Source organism: Setaria viridis, chromosome 5 (genome assembly GCF_005286985.2).
Source record: "Setaria viridis chromosome 5, Setaria_viridis_v4.0, whole genome shotgun sequence".
Classification (NCBI taxonomy): Eukaryota; Viridiplantae; Streptophyta; class Magnoliopsida; order Poales; family Poaceae; genus Setaria; species Setaria viridis.
Genome location: NC_048267.2, coordinates 15,431,462 through 15,446,613, shown reverse-complemented (window position 1 = coordinate 15,446,613; position 15,152 = coordinate 15,431,462). Strand labels below are relative to the sequence as shown.

Below are 15,152 nucleotides of genomic sequence, written 5' to 3'. Positions count from 1 at the left end.
TTGTCGCAGACGTCATCACATGATGGCCAGGAGTGCTCCCGGTTCAAGGTATGTGTTATGTCCAAAAAGGGCAAGGCGACGACGGCCGACATCGACTTCAACTCGGAGGACCCGCCCGAGGCGTACAACCATCCAAGCATCCACAACCGCGTCACCGAGTACACATCAATGGCAAGGGAGGTTCATGGGTCAGAGTTCGATCCGAGCTCCCAGGATATTGATGCAGAAATTGTGATGAGGGTGGGAGGAGGCAAGAAGCATGGCCGGTATTGGATTGGAGATAGTGTGATCGACATTGCTAGTACTCCCAGTCTCTCCTAAATCCGAGCAAGGAGCACAGACTCGAGCCCTGCGATATAGGCACGGCCGACCACTGCACAGTTATAGATGCAGGCTCTGCAGGTTATTTCTATTTGTTTCATTTTTCGTTGATTTTTACGTACCTTTTGCTTTGTAATAAGATATTGGGATGAAATATTGTAGGCCCAGGTGGAAGTAGAACGGAAGCGACGAGAGGAACTAGAGGCGAGGATCGAGGCGGATTGACTGATAGAAAGGCAGAGGACAGAGTCCATGTTCGAATACATGCAGAGTGTTTTTCAGAGTTTAGGTGAAACTCCACCACCTATGCCACTGAACCTATTCCCACCACCTCCACCTCCTGTGAGTCACTTGTCAACCTTACAATCAATCTAGAAACTACAGGCACTACAAACTTACACTAGAAAAGTGACTAATGCAATCTCTTTATCTTTGTGTAGAATAAATAGCCGGCATCCAATGCAGAATCATCTTGGGGGCAGTGGCCACCTACACATCCTCCTCAGTGACTTGTTTGAATGGCTAGTGTGTTAAGCAAACTTGTGAATTACTTGTTTAGACTAGAACCTATATGTACTTGTGAATGTTATTTGTATGCTTGTGATGCAATCTGTGATGCAATTTATATGCCTGTGATGCTTCTGTGGTTGTTATTTGAGAGGGGTACTTTATATGTAACGAATCTGTAAAATAGGGTGAAGAAGGACACTTTGCCGAGTGTTAGCACTCGGCAAACATGCCAATTTCTATTATTCTGGTACTAGTTTGCCGAGTGCCACACAATCGACACTCGGTAAAGGCGCCATAAAATGCTAGCGGAAGCATCTTGTTTGCCGAGTGCCACGCAATCGACACTCGGCAAAAGAGCCATAAAATGCTGGCGGAAGCGTCTTCTTTGCCGAGTGCCACGAGTACGACACTCGGCAACGTATAAATCTTCGCCGAGTGTTTGGAAGACGGCACTCGGCAACATTTGAATCTTCGCTGAGTGTCGGGAAGGAGGCACTTGGCAACACGTAAACATTTGCCGAGTGTTCTTCCGTTTGCCACTCGGCAAAAAATCCGTTACCTTGACAGTCCGTCAACGCCTTTTTGCCGAGTGTATAGTTTTGCCAAGTGTTTTTCAACACTTGGCAAAGCCTTTGCCGAGTACCCGATATTTGACACTCGGCAAATCCACTGTTTGCCGAGGGAAAGTTCGCCGAGTCTTGTTCGCCGAGTGTTACACTCGGCAAACGCTTTGCCGAGTGTTTTTGGGCCTTCGCCGAGTGCCTGTGGCACTCGGCAAACTTACTGTTTCCCGTAGTGAATACACCCAATGCCGCTTGGTATTGGAAGGAGTTTTCCGACTCCAATTCCATAAACATCCAAACTAAGATATTGAGTGTACCCAATATCAATTCCAATTCCTAAGCTTTAATATGTACATCCAAATGGGGTGTTATACTTTTATATTACCTATAAGATTTCTAATGATTGCAGGATGAAGCCATATATTGGAATTGTTATTGCAAACAGCAAAAAATTCAATATTAGGTGTTTCTCGGAATTAAAAGAATAGCAAGTTTAAAAGGGCAAGAGATAAAAACATGGAGCTCCAACATGGAGTCCATCTGTGACATCCATGTTCAAAACCTGCAACCCAACCATGATGCTAGTGATGCCTGTTATTTAGTGTCTGAACTGAGAACATATTTGTATGTACATACAAGCCTATATATGACAGCGTATGAGAAATTAATAAAAACAATCAATATATATATATATATATATATATATATGTTGATTGCTTTTATTATATACTAGCAAATATGCCCGTGCGTTGCAACGGGAGAAAGAAAATTATGGCACAACGGTAACTCAATAAATATGTACAAAACTCAGATGATAAATTATATTTTATACTCCACATGAACTATTTATAATATATAATTTATGGTCCACATATACAATGTAGGTGTATGTCAGAGTCAACAAGACGCAGAGGTATAAGTGGTGACACCAATAGTAGTACATTAGCGATATTGGTTGGTTTACTTTTCTTACGCTTGTTTTCTTTTGAAATCTGGATTTATATTAAATAAATAAAAGTTTTGAATGACTCATGGACGCAGCAGATCCGAGGAGCAGTTGGAAGTACCAGAAGTGGGCAATCCAATGAGATAATGACAGAAGCCCTGAAAATCCTGCTGCTATGGCTGCAAGGGTTATCCATTTCATAGGCGAGGGTACATGGACCGCATACAGGGTAGTTCCCCGCACTTGAAGCATAGCCCACGAGCAAATAAAAAAGACGGTAGAGATTACAGCAGCAGCTCAAGCTCGCTTGCCCCCGCTCCTCGAGCTCCGCCGCCACCCCTCCAGCTCCGCCCGGACCTCGATTCACCGGCCCTCGAGCTCCCCCCCGAAACTCCACCGCCCTCGAGCTCCACCTGGAGATCTGCCACCACAGCCTGTCGTGCTCCCCCGCCGGTGCCGCGGCCGCCCAGAGCTCTGCCGCCACCGCCCGTCGGGTTCCCCGCCGGTGCTGCGGGCAGCACCGGCAGATCCACGCCGCCGCTGCGAGCTGGGGGAGCTGCGCCCCTGCACTCCCTGCGCCATGCCGCCGCTCAAGCCCTGTCGCCCCACGCTCGGACCTTCCTCGCCGGATCTTGCGCAGCCCCCATGCCCGGCCGAATCCAGCCAAGATGAGCTGCGCCACCCCCAAATCGGCGGCTCGAGAGCCTCGCTGCGGTCCAGCACACCGGCCACCGGCTCGATTTCGACCTCCGCCGGTCGAATCGTCACGGGAGAGGCCACTGGCCCCTGCGGGACTCCCATGTACAGATCCAGCTCAACCGTCGATGCTCCTCCGCACGAGTACTGCCACTTCAAATCGACGGATCCCAAGCTCCGATTCGGTGTCTAGCGAGAGGAGGGGCGGTGGAGGAAGCGGCTCGCGCGTGGATGGAGGCGACGGGCAGAGAGACTTGAGGGAGCGTGCGTGTCGTTGGGCGGCGTAATTTAGAGAAGAACTTTCCCTTTAAACCCCTCTCTTTCCTCCTTTTTCAATCCGACACCCAGACTATTCATAATAATGGACTGCGGGTTGATTACATAAAATATCAAGGGTTTTTTTTGCAAAATGACCACGACGTACGAAAATCCGGGCAGAGAAAGATTATTTAGAGCGGCACGCGCCGGTCTTTCCAGGTATCGAGATTTCTACATTCTCCAATTCCAAGCACTTAATGGTCACATCGCTTACAAAAGGGCGATTGACCACTATAGGTTCATCCTATAACAGTACAGTGAGACGATTTCCAAAGTATTCTATATAAAAACTTGAAAAAGCCTTTTCAGATTCTGTAAGTCAAATCTAGCAAACCATAAGTGCAGGGGAGTGACATGACAGACATCAAGGGTAAATATAACTACACTTGAGTCCTGACCAATCCAACATATATCATTTCAGCGGACACCGATTTACTTCCTCCGGTTGGAAGAACCTAACAAGCAACAAGCTTGTAATTGTTCAGTTCACTGGGTCGCAAAATTTTGGCTAATGTCAAGCTAGATTCAACCTCGATGAAATGCAATGACATTCATATGCACAGATGCAGTTGAAACGGGAAAACTGAAACGAATATAGCCAAAGATGTAATTAACATTAAACAGAAACATAGCAGCAGCAACATGACAAATAGGCATAAGTTAGCACCTAAGCACATAAAGCATAAACTTTTTGGGTGGATAACAAGTAGCGTTCATAACTCCTTGATCTAGGTTTAGTTGGGATCAAGGACATCATATCCTTCGCCACAAAAGTAGAACAACGAACCATATATCCATAACATTAGACCAAGACTATTCTAGGCAACTGGAAGACTTAGGTCCCCCTTTTTGAGCAACATACTCACCGAACCACAGATTCCAGAATCCAGCAGTTCGTCAAATTCAACCTAATCAGTATGAACCCTCCAGTGCATCAAGCACCATCCGCATTGTCACCTTCATCAGGTCCATCCGATGCAGCTGCTGCCTTATCTCTGACATTCTGAACTTCCGCAGCTTCTCCTCCATAGCTTGTGCCTTTGACTTCTCAAGTACACCAAATGCCTTTCTGAATATTGGTCCACTCGGGTGCTCCTTCGATAGCTCCGCAACAGCCTCCCACAGGTAAGGGTACATTTGTTTTCCCTTCTCAGCATCATCTCTCCCACTACCATTGCCATGGCTAGCCCTACCCACAGCCGCAAGTGCATTGCCATTGCCATTTTCAAATCTAAATGCCTTTGGTTTCTTGCCCGGCCGTTCATGGTGCTCCCACCCATTCTCCATAGCATCATCACTCTCTTCAATCTCCTGCTCCTCATTGCTCTCCGCATCTCCAGTATCCTCATATGCATGAGATCCTCCTAAGATATCACCACTCTTAAATCCCCATACTTTCTTGCTAAGTTCATAGACATCACGCTCATGCTGCGTTGGCAAGTCAGGATCCCGTCCATTCCTTGCACGGGTGAACAGCAACTTGTACTTATGCTTCAGGCGCCTAACCTTATCACTAAGCTGGGTAGTGGACGCATTAGCAGTGAGCTGACCACTAATCTGGCTGTGTACCTTGCCTGTGTCCTGAATCGACGCCGGGAGCTGGCCTTTCTTGGCACGGTACTCAACGAGGGCACTCAGTATGGTGATCTCGTCTTCAGGGCTCCAAACCCGGGGAGGGCGCTTCTGATGCTCCGGGGAGGCCCGCCCCGGGGAGCTGTGGCGGCGCTTGGAGCGGCGCTGGGAGGACCCGGCGGGGGCGCGGCGGGGCGCCTCCATCGGGCGCGTGCTGACGGGCTTGATGTTGGAGGTCTCGATGCGGGAGGAACGACGCGCGCGGGGCAACGACGAGGCGTCGCCCGCGCCGGCGCCGTCGTCCTCGGAGCCGGTGGCCGCCGCGGAGTTGTCGGAGTCGGAGTCGGAGTGGAGGCGGGGGGGTGCGCTCGCGGTTGCGCCTCGGGGACGGCACGCGGCCGCCGGCGTCGGCGTCCGAGTCGGAGTGGAAGCTGGGGGAGCGCTTGCGGCGGCGCCTCGGGGATGGGGCGCGGCCGCCGGCGCTAGCGTCGGCGTCCGCATCGGAGTCGAGGCGGTCGCGGGGGGCACCCTTGCGGTCCCTGCGCCTAGGGGACGAGACGCGGCCGCGGCCGCCGCCTGCATCGGCATCGGAGTCGGATGCGGCCGCAAAGTCGGCCCCCGCGGAGGTGGGGGTGGAGGAGAGCGCGGCGGCGTTGGGGCGGAGGTTGGGGGGAGGGGTCTTGGAGCGGGATCGGGATCGGGACCGGGACGGCGAGCGGGAGGGGATCGGGGACGGGGAGTTGCGGCGGCGGCGGCGGCGGCTGTAGCGGACGTCGCCCGCCCCGCCGTCGGAGGCGGCGGAGCCTGACCCCGCCGCAGCGTCGGCGGCGGCGGCCGGGCGGGCCGCCGCTCCTCCTGGCCGCACGCCTCCCTACGCGCCCCGGTCCTCCCCGCGCCCCGCGCCCCCGCCGAACAAGTCCGGGCCGAATTGGACGGGGTCAACGCCGGCGGCGCCCAGATTGGCGGCGAGATGTCGCCTCCGCTTCGACCGCGGTGCCATGGATGGGGAGTAGGGAGAAGGTTTTACTGTGTCCGCGGGAGCCGGCGGTGGTGGGGTCGGATGCAGCACCGACGGCGGTGAGCGGCATGCCCGAGGGTGGGAGACCGCGTGCGAGCGCACGCGGCAGCGACGGCGGCAACGGCGGGGGTGCGTGGACAGCCGGCAGCCCCTCCTCTTCCTACCTTCAATGGACTGCGGGTTGATTACACAAAACATCAGGGTTTTTTTTGCAAAATGGCCACGACGTACGAAAATCCGGACAGAGGCGTTACTTGCTTTAATAATAAGTAAAGATATATCTGTGTGTGTTTATTTAAAGTTGGCCACAGAATAACTAATCTGTGGCCAGGCCCAATTCTCCATCCGATCCGTTCAATCCGGAGCCCCCCGCTAATCCCAAACGGGTCCGTAGCGGCTCGAGCGTGCGCGGCTCAGCTCAGCGGCTCTCAGCCCGAGCGACAGGGCAGCTAGAAGCGGATGCGCAATCCTCTCGTCATCCTGTCGCCACGCTTCCCTGTCATCGCCATGATTTCTCCCGATCCTCCAAATTTCTCCGGCTTCCCTGTTGCCATGTTTCAGGGGTGTTTGGATCCCCGGGCTAAATTTTAGCCCTTGTCACATCGAATGTTTGGATACTAATTAGGAGTATTAAACATAGACTAATGACAAAACCAATTTCACAACCCCTAGGCTAAATTACAAGATGAATCTATTAAGCCTAATTAGTCTATGATTTGACAATATGATGGTACAGTAAACATTCGCTAATGATGGATTAATTAGGCTTAATAGATTCGTATCGCGATTTAGCCTAGGGGTTCTGCAATTAGTTTTGTAATTAGCTCATGTTTAATCCTCCTAATTAGCATCCGAATATCCGATGTGACACGGACCAAATTTTAGCTCCCAAACACCCCCTCAATCGCCAGGCGGGAAGCGGATGCGCAATCCTCCGGAGGTGCTGCCGCCCTGGCATCGCTGGAAGAGATCCCCTGATTGCCGCAGGTTATTCAATCGTCCCTCGACGTCACGGCACAAAAACCTGATTCCGCCCGCCACCTTCACTCTCCACAAGAAAATCGAATCGCTGCTGCTGGAGGCGCCTAAATCCTCCACCGGCGACGACGCTGGGCTGTTCCAATCGCATCCCGGAGTTTAATTAGCCCCGCCTCGAGGAAATTCTTTGTGTTTGGGTGACCAGCCCATCCCAAGGCTGCGGGAGACTGATGCTCCTTGGTTGCAAATGCTCCAACGCTGAGGTAAGCATCATGCAATTCCCCCTCCCTCATTCCATTAGTACTGATGCTCCTTGGTTGCAGAGTACTTAATTCTATTTGCAATTTTTTTACTGGTGCCTTCTGACCTGTGTTGCAGATGCATCATTGTTACAGTAAACTAATTTTTATTGTAGTAAATTATCAGGTTCCATAGTACTCGATTCTCTTGGGGACTCTGAATAGAAACTGAATGTTGGGGACTGTCTATAAATTCTACTAACTGAATGTTGGGGACTCTGAATAGAAACTTGTATGTGTTCTAAAAAAAATCATAACATCGTTGCTGTGGAATCCCTTGGGCCGTAGTCACTTTAAAGTGGATTTTGATGGTTGTGTCCTGTGCTGAGTAAGGAATTTTGCTCAGTGGCTTGAGATCATACGGCCACATGGTGTAAATATTTGTTTCAGGTCAAATGAGCAAATTCAGTTAAATGATCAAGTGATGTAGTGGTTCTGTAGCACATTGGAAAAAAATGTAGCGGCTTTTGGTTATCGGTGGACCAACAGTGTTGGGTGGTGGGATGATTGAAAGATTGTGATATTGGTTTTATGATATGGCATAAAGCACTGATTCTAGTAATCTCTCCACTCTTTTTGACATTTCAGATTTTACTCAAGGTTCAGGTTCATCCAATCGCATCCCCGGAGTTTAATTAGCCCCCCCTCGACAACCTGTGCCATTGGTGTGTGCATTCTTGGTGGAAATTATTTGTGTTTGGGTGACCCGCCCATCCTAATCCAAGCCAGTGGAGACACGCTAAGGTAAGCAGCACGCAATTCTCCCTCCCTAATTCCATTAGTACTGATGCTACTTGGTTGCTTAATAATTAATTCTCTTTTGCACTTTTTTTTACTGGTGCCTTCTAACCTGTGTTGCAGATGCATCATTGTTACAGTAATCTAATTCATATTGTAGTAAATTATCAGGTTCCATAGTACTTGATTCTCTTTGCATTTTTTACTGATGTAAATTCACTAAAAATTAACCAGGTTATAGTACGAAAGTTCCGTCAATAGTTGTTTGTGTTACTGTACTTTTCAATGGTACGCTATGTTACAAATTAACTGTACAATTTACAACTTCTTAAAATTCATGGCTTTACTACTTCAACGGATTACTTTATGTTTTCTCATTGCATATATCATGTGGTAAGCTAACCATATATTTTAATATTTCTTAGATAACTTACATTCATTTACCTGGATATAGTCTGGAAGTTCCATCAAAAGGTTTTAATATTTCTTAGATAACTTACATTCATTTACCTGGATTTAGTCTGGAAGTTCCATCAAAAGGGTGTTTGTCTTACTGTAGTTTTGACAGAGATACATTATGTTGTGCAAATATCCATGTTACGTTGTTTCATGAATAATAATCTCTTCCTTTTAAAAACAGGAGCTGAAGAAAATTCAGGACAGATTAAAATCTTTTGGGTTCCGCACCACACAAGGCGAATGGACCTTTGATATTAGCGCGATCACCGAGGCAGCTGATGCACAGCCAGTTGCAGGAGCTGATGCACAGCCACAATCATCAGCACCCCCTCAACGACCTGGTGGCCAAGATTCAAATCTTGCAAACAACAACAGCAAATCACCATCCGGAAGTGGGCAGCAGTTGCACACCGAATCAAGCCGTGCCAAGGATCTCCCTCAGAGCGATGATAATGACGATGATGATGCCTTCATGGAACCCCCACCGAGGTAACCAGTTGCGAAGAAACAGTGCATCAATGCAACTTCCAAGGCACAATAGATTTATTTTTTTTTTGTTAGGTGTGTATGCCAATCTCAGCAAATCGTACTAGTAATTCATTTTCCCTTTCAGGTGCATATGTGAATTTACCGTATGTGAATTTACCATTTACGACACAGTAGTAATTCCTTTACTGCAATAGTAATCCATTTTTCCTATTACGTGAATAGGTGAATTTTCCTTCGTGTGGTAAATTTACCAAAATCAAACTTCATTGACTCTGCACAGTGGTTAAAAAATCGCTAAATGTTCTATCGTTGTGATTGATTTACCAAGTTGCATGAAACAAAAATTTCCAATCCTGTTGCTCTTTATAGTATGTGACCCTTTTTACTAAATTCATCTTGCAGCCTGCCAATAATCCAGTCAAGTATGCTCATGCACTTACTGTTCAGTGTGCCCCATCAACATTCAACTCGTTTGTCGAACACCTAACCTTACTGCAGCGCAGGAGAATCATGGATATGGGTTTTGGTGGCCTCCTGAGTATTTCAGCGGAGAGGTTAGAGAGCAGAGAACTATTAAAGTTCATGTTCTATAGGCTAGACCTCAAAACTATGGTAATCAATGTTACCAAAGACAAGGCAATCCATGTCACCCCATTTGCCGTCAAGCAAGTGCTTGACTTAGCGGACAGAGGTGAAATTCTACAGTTGCATACACACGCAAGCATCCGAGGCATTGTCTGCTTTCAAGACATCAGTGGGTCTACAAGAATCCTAGGACCTCCACATTAGTCATCTCCAGAAGATATTGAAGGATGATCATGAGCTGGGACTGGCCTCATTGATAATGATATGGCTATAAGATTTTTTCTTTATCATTGCTTGCAGCAAACTGTTTTTCCCAAGCACTGATAATAACATCAGATGCAAGGATGTTTACCTTACCAGGGACCTATCTCGCTTGTCGGGTTTTAACTGGTGCAAGGCAGTTGTGAATGACCTACGAGATGCTGCAGTCACTTGGCAGGTGGACAAAGCGAATAAATCACTATCAAGATGTTCAATATTACTGATTGTGAGTATACATTTCTTTCATCTACATGACTTGAGTAAATTAATTACTAAAAATTGTTGGTGCGCAACGATTTGCCTATGCTGTTGAATATTCTTTGCAGATACTGTATTTGGACAACCTACAATGCAAAGACCAGATTGTGCATACCAGGACTCCTCGTGCAAAGTACTTTGATCAAAATGTGATAAAAAAATTAATTAGTGCCGATAGGACCAAAAACCAACAAGGGAAGTCTACATTTGGGCTGTTACTGGTATTGATGCTTGGTCACTATTATTATGTTAATTATTCTCTGGCATTTCTGACCTGTCTTAATGCTTCCCCTATTTCATTTGCTCTGTGCAGCTTAGGAACAACATCAATATATACTTGCTACCATGTGACTCAGCACCCATCTACAAATGTCCCAGCACCCATTGAACCGTTGTCAACACATTTCCCCAGCATGCAAGCAGAATTGCATGAATTAGTTGACCAGATTGGTAGCAGATCCAGGAAGATGCAGGCAATGGTGGCATTGGCAAATTTTGATGCCAAAGCTAAGAAAGCATTGAGCTATATGAACATTGGGCAACAGATGCTACGGGATGCACATGAGGCAGTCATTCACTCTTCGAACAATTTTGAATGACAAGGTGCATGGCAACAATACTGAAGAACATCATGGTCAGCCCCACGTTTCTGATATAGGTAGTGACATGAATACTGCCCCACAGCAATACCATTTTTTTTAAGTTTTCATACTCCATTACTTCATGTATGCAACTCAAGCTGATGACATTGACATGTACAATGGCCACAATAGAGCGCATAATTTAGGATTTGAACATGCATCTGATGTGCCAAATATTCAATCTGAAACAATGGAGACTGATATGTCTTCTGGTACTTCCCACGACTGTTGTTTGTTGTCAGATCGAAAATATTAAACATGCATAGAATTTATGTTATTCCTCATATATTTACTTTTTTTTCAGGTGCTCACACAAACCATGAGATTCACTAGCGTGCACGTGTTGAATTGCAACAAAACAGGACTCAAGAACAAGTTTTACCAACATCCAACACATTGCCCTATGTAATTCACTAAACCTGACTACTCGATAACCACCCCAACATTTATCTGCCAAAATGCTGACCTTGTAACTCATCCCATCCCCCTCAGGAAAATGCTAACCTTCAAAACGAAATGGATGTCGAACTTTCACCCGTCTGCACTCAAGTTACAAATGCTACTTTCAGTACAAATCACTACTTTTTTTTACTACCAGCTGTGGGCCCTCTTACACACACATTTGATTATTCATATGCAGCTTCACGAAGATGTGACGATTGATCATGTTGTGCCTCCTATTGTGGCCAAAGGAAACACTGCCACAGCCTCTCCAGATAGTAAGTGTCGTTTTCCGAATGATACATCAATCTTACTTTAAATTACTCGTTCTTGTAGTAAATTACCAGGCTCAATCAAACAGTAAAATTACTATAGAATTTTACTACTCCCTAAAAAAACAGTGACCTTACCACTTCAATAGTTACTTCTGCATTTTACTACGCAACCTCACTACTCAATTCTCCTCCATTTTAATACAATTGCCTCAATCATACAGTAAAGTTACTATAACTTTTTACTACTCCTAGTCTGCAAGTTTTGACATAGTCTCTTAGATAGTCTGGAAGGCATCTACAATGTTACTGTAAGTCATCTACAATGTCTGCTATACAGTAAATAGTCTGGAAGATTTTACTATCTCTTAGATTTACCAGTAAATAGTCTTGACATATTCTCTTAGATAGTCTCTTAGATAGCCTCAATAATAACTGTAAGTCATCTAGAATCTCAATTATACAGTAAATAGTCTGGGTTCCATTTCCAACTGATATAATAAATTTCAGACATAATCACTGATACAACAGTAATTGCATGCACCATTTCCAGCTGATCCATTATATTCCATCGGAACAGGCCGGCGTTGCTCAGTGCTTCTTCCATCTGCTGAGTTACGTTTTATCCTGTCGAAAATATCTTGTGTGCATTTCTGTTCAATCCCACTATTACCAGTAACCAAAAAAACTATTTACCAGTAACCAGTACACCTCCTACTGCATTTTCTTAAAGCTAGCTAGCCGTCACTCCTACAAGAATTTACTATCTCTTAGATGACACATATCTATTTACCAGTAAATAATGTCCACTGCATTCTATCTTACTGTATGCAGCGCAAGCCAAGACGTCAACATGAATGATGGCCACAGTGCACAGAATGTCAGATCTGAACATGTATTTGGTGCGACACTTATTCAACATAACCAAATTGAAAATGATATGTCTTCTGGTATATCCCATGACCATTGTTCGTTGACAGGTCCAAAAAATTAGAGCATGCATCTGACAAATTATGCTATCCTTTATTTCTTCATTGTGTTTCAGGTGGTAAAAACCAGGAGCTTAACCAGGGCGTTCCCGAAGGGTTCCAACAGAACAGGACCGAAGAACAAGATTTACCACCTTTCGAAGCACTACACGATAGTATTGCTTATCACAACGTAATTCACTACTCCTGACTACATGTTCACTTATGGTTCTCAAAAAAAAAAGTCACTCACTTACTATCCCAACTGTTATCTACCATACCTCACCCCCCTCCCTTCAGGACAATGTTGACCTTGACAACATAATGGAAGACGACCTTTCACCCGTTTGTACTCAAGTTTCAAATCCATTGTTCAGTAACAACACTACTATTTTAGCATCAATCGTGGCATCTTTTAAACACATATTTGATTCTTCATATCCAGGTTCACACAGATGTGACGATTGATCACATCGTACCTCATGCTCTAGCTAAAGGAGACTCTGTCGCAGCTTCGCCAAATGGCAGTATGCATTCTTGTCAAATCTTTTCATCATCTTTTTCTCCTGCTACTTATTTTACATCACTTGTAGACACCCACAATATTATTGCCCAAGCCACCCCCACACCTGGATTCCCTAGTACATGCATCTACTACCTTTACTCTCCACCCCACACCTGGATTTTTTAAAAGTAGATCTTTTTTTTGTGCATCAACCTTACAATAAATTAATTGTTCTTGTAGTAAATTACCAGGCTTCCACTTAGTAGGCAAACACACTTCTTCATTCTACTACATTTCCTTACTGGTGCCTCAATCATGCATTACATTTATTATTTACTACTTCCTAAAAACTAGTGAATTTACCACTTCAATTACTGCAAAATAAAATGTGGTAACCTAATCATGTAGTTTACTATTTCACAAAATTTACACTAATTTACTATTTACCCCAGTGATTACAAATTACTAATATAATATTACTGAACAAAAAGATATTGCTGCAAATGATTTGAATTTACTCTACTCTGCTACTACTGTTATACTGGACAAGATTTATTACCAAACAGATTTGTATTACTGCGATACTGAAACAAACATGCTGATGCAAAAAAATATGTTACAGACAGAATATTAGTGAAAAAAAGATTTTCTTTTCCAAACATGTTTGGATTTACTACGCTACTGGTGTTACTGAACAAATGGGCAGGAATTTTGCTGCTTGTTCTAGGAAAGCAGCAAGTCAAAAAATGCAAACCTGTAGTTGTTTGTGTTACCGTAGCTTCGAATGGTACACTATATTGCCAATTAACCATACAATTTATTAGATGACAATATGGTACACTATTTTCACACTGCATTCACCATGTGCGAACTTACATTTACTTACGAGGACATACTATTGCTTAGATCACTTACATTTACTTACTAGGCTGCAAGTTTTTACAGATAAATTATGTAAAGTCTTGATACATATATTATTTTGTGCAAATTTACCATGCAAAGCCTTGACAGATAAATTATGTTGCAGGAATCGAGATCATCGCAGATGATGCACTTAGCCCTATTCTTTTACAGCATTGCACACAAGATGACATCATCCATCGTCCAGCCATTGCTCTGAGGCCACGCCGGCTTTCAAAACGACCACCCAGGTGTGTGTCCCCTTTTAAAGGCGATCCAGAAAGAGCAAAAGCTCCACAGTTAACAGCACATGCTGTGAGGAAAAAAATTCCACATTGACATGAAGTGCAAAAGGTATTTTTTACAACCTACTCTCGAAGTGGTACTGCTGCATGCACACACTTATGAATATTTCTTTGCATACCAGTGATATTTTCATTCGCACCGGCTTGAGAGAATTCACTGGATCAGATATATCAGTCTTTCCTTGATGGCGAGATGCTTTCCACCCAATTCATGTCATACTTCGTTGCCTGCATGAGCTATGATGAATGCCACATGGCTGATGGTGGTGGGTACAGGGTCTTCCTATCTTAAGAGCTTAGGTGAGCGCCTACCTATGCCATTCACTACACAATAACAAAAATTTTTACACCCTCCAATGCCATTCTATTACACATCCAGGAATATGTCAATACGAAGATGAAAATTTCTCGCAGTGGGAATCACATCAGGCACTAGCTGTCTTACAACGAGATATTGGAGATCTTGACCCAACCAAAGTGAAACTAGTAAGTACTATATACTCTTGACTACCTCATGAATTTACTTTAAAAAAATGCTGTCGTACTGTGAGGATTATGAACTTGCAGTTTTCTCACTTAAATTTACTTCTGTCATCTCAGTGGTTCTTGCTGGTTATGGAGGAGGAGCACTATAGCATCTACTGCATCAACTTCATACACGAGCGTATTGATGTACTTGATTCCAGTCCAAAAGAATCGAAAGCTTCATGTTTGGTTCGGGAAGAGATCATAAAAATTGTAAACTTAATAGCAAGATAATCTACTTTCATTAAAAGATTTATTAGATAATCGAAAACAAAGGATCTTAAGTACTCTTCGAAATTTGGAAGAATTGCGTAGAGGGACCCTTGAACAACTCAAAAAAGCTCGGATTCGATTATAGAAAGTTGAATAGCTGACCACATAGATTACCACCAAGTCCTAGGTGACCGAATTATTCGACGTCTTAATCTCTTGTTCCAGTTGGTAACAAAATTTGAAATGAAGCAATTTACTAGATTCAAATGCCCTATCATTGACGTATGTATGCATACGGACGACAATGACTGTGGATTCTTTGCCATCAAATTCATGGAGCTATGGAACGGTGACTCCTTCCATGTTCCAAT

The 15,152-nt window shown here is 44.9% G+C and overlaps 1 protein-coding gene and 1 pseudogene across 8 annotated transcripts; one reads left to right on the top strand and one right to left on the bottom strand.

Moving 5' to 3' along the window:
• Window positions 1-4,061: 4,061 nt before the first annotated feature.
• On the bottom strand, window positions 4,062-6,014 carry LOC117856267 (uncharacterized; annotated as a pseudogene).
• Window positions 5,649-15,055, top strand: LOC117859086 (uncharacterized). 8 transcript variants are annotated; one of them, XM_072294204.1, is made up of 17 exons: window positions 5,649-7,185; window positions 7,810-7,965; window positions 8,600-8,907; window positions 9,310-9,979; window positions 10,080-10,232; window positions 10,325-10,669; window positions 10,957-11,057; window positions 11,145-11,201; window positions 11,293-11,371; window positions 12,200-12,267; window positions 12,411-12,526; window positions 12,634-12,678; window positions 12,779-12,860; window positions 13,866-14,092; window positions 14,166-14,343; window positions 14,423-14,529; window positions 14,644-15,055. In XM_072294204.1, the coding sequence occupies exons 10-14, from the start codon at window positions 12,219-12,221 to the stop codon at window positions 14,075-14,077; spliced, it is 504 nt and encodes a 167-aa protein (XP_072150305.1). In that variant the 5' UTR covers window positions 5,649-7,185; window positions 7,810-7,965; window positions 8,600-8,907; window positions 9,310-9,979; window positions 10,080-10,232; window positions 10,325-10,669; window positions 10,957-11,057; window positions 11,145-11,201; window positions 11,293-11,371; window positions 12,200-12,218; the 3' UTR covers window positions 14,078-14,092; window positions 14,166-14,343; window positions 14,423-14,529; window positions 14,644-15,055. The 8 variants fall into 8 exon arrangements, with proteins under 8 accessions (XP_072150305.1, XP_072150306.1, XP_072150304.1 ...); XM_072294198.1 differs by having other exon boundaries at window positions 5,653-7,185; window positions 12,200-12,315; XM_072294205.1 differs by lacking the exon at window positions 12,634-12,678.
• Window positions 15,056-15,152: the final 97 nt, after the last annotated feature.

Excerpts from the sequence above, each read along its gene's own strand:
- LOC117859086 (XM_072294200.1), top strand. The coding sequence starts at position 12,219 with ATGAATGATGGCCACAGTGCACAGAATGTCAGATCTGAACATGTATTT. Across the intron at positions 12,527-12,633 it reads ATAGTATTGCTTATCACAAC|GACAATGTTGACCTTGACAA; the intron begins GTAATTCACTAC and ends CCCTCCCTTCAG. Across the intron at positions 12,861-13,865 it reads CGCAGCTTCGCCAAATGGCA|GAATCGAGATCATCGCAGAT; the intron begins GTATGCATTCTT and ends ATTATGTTGCAG.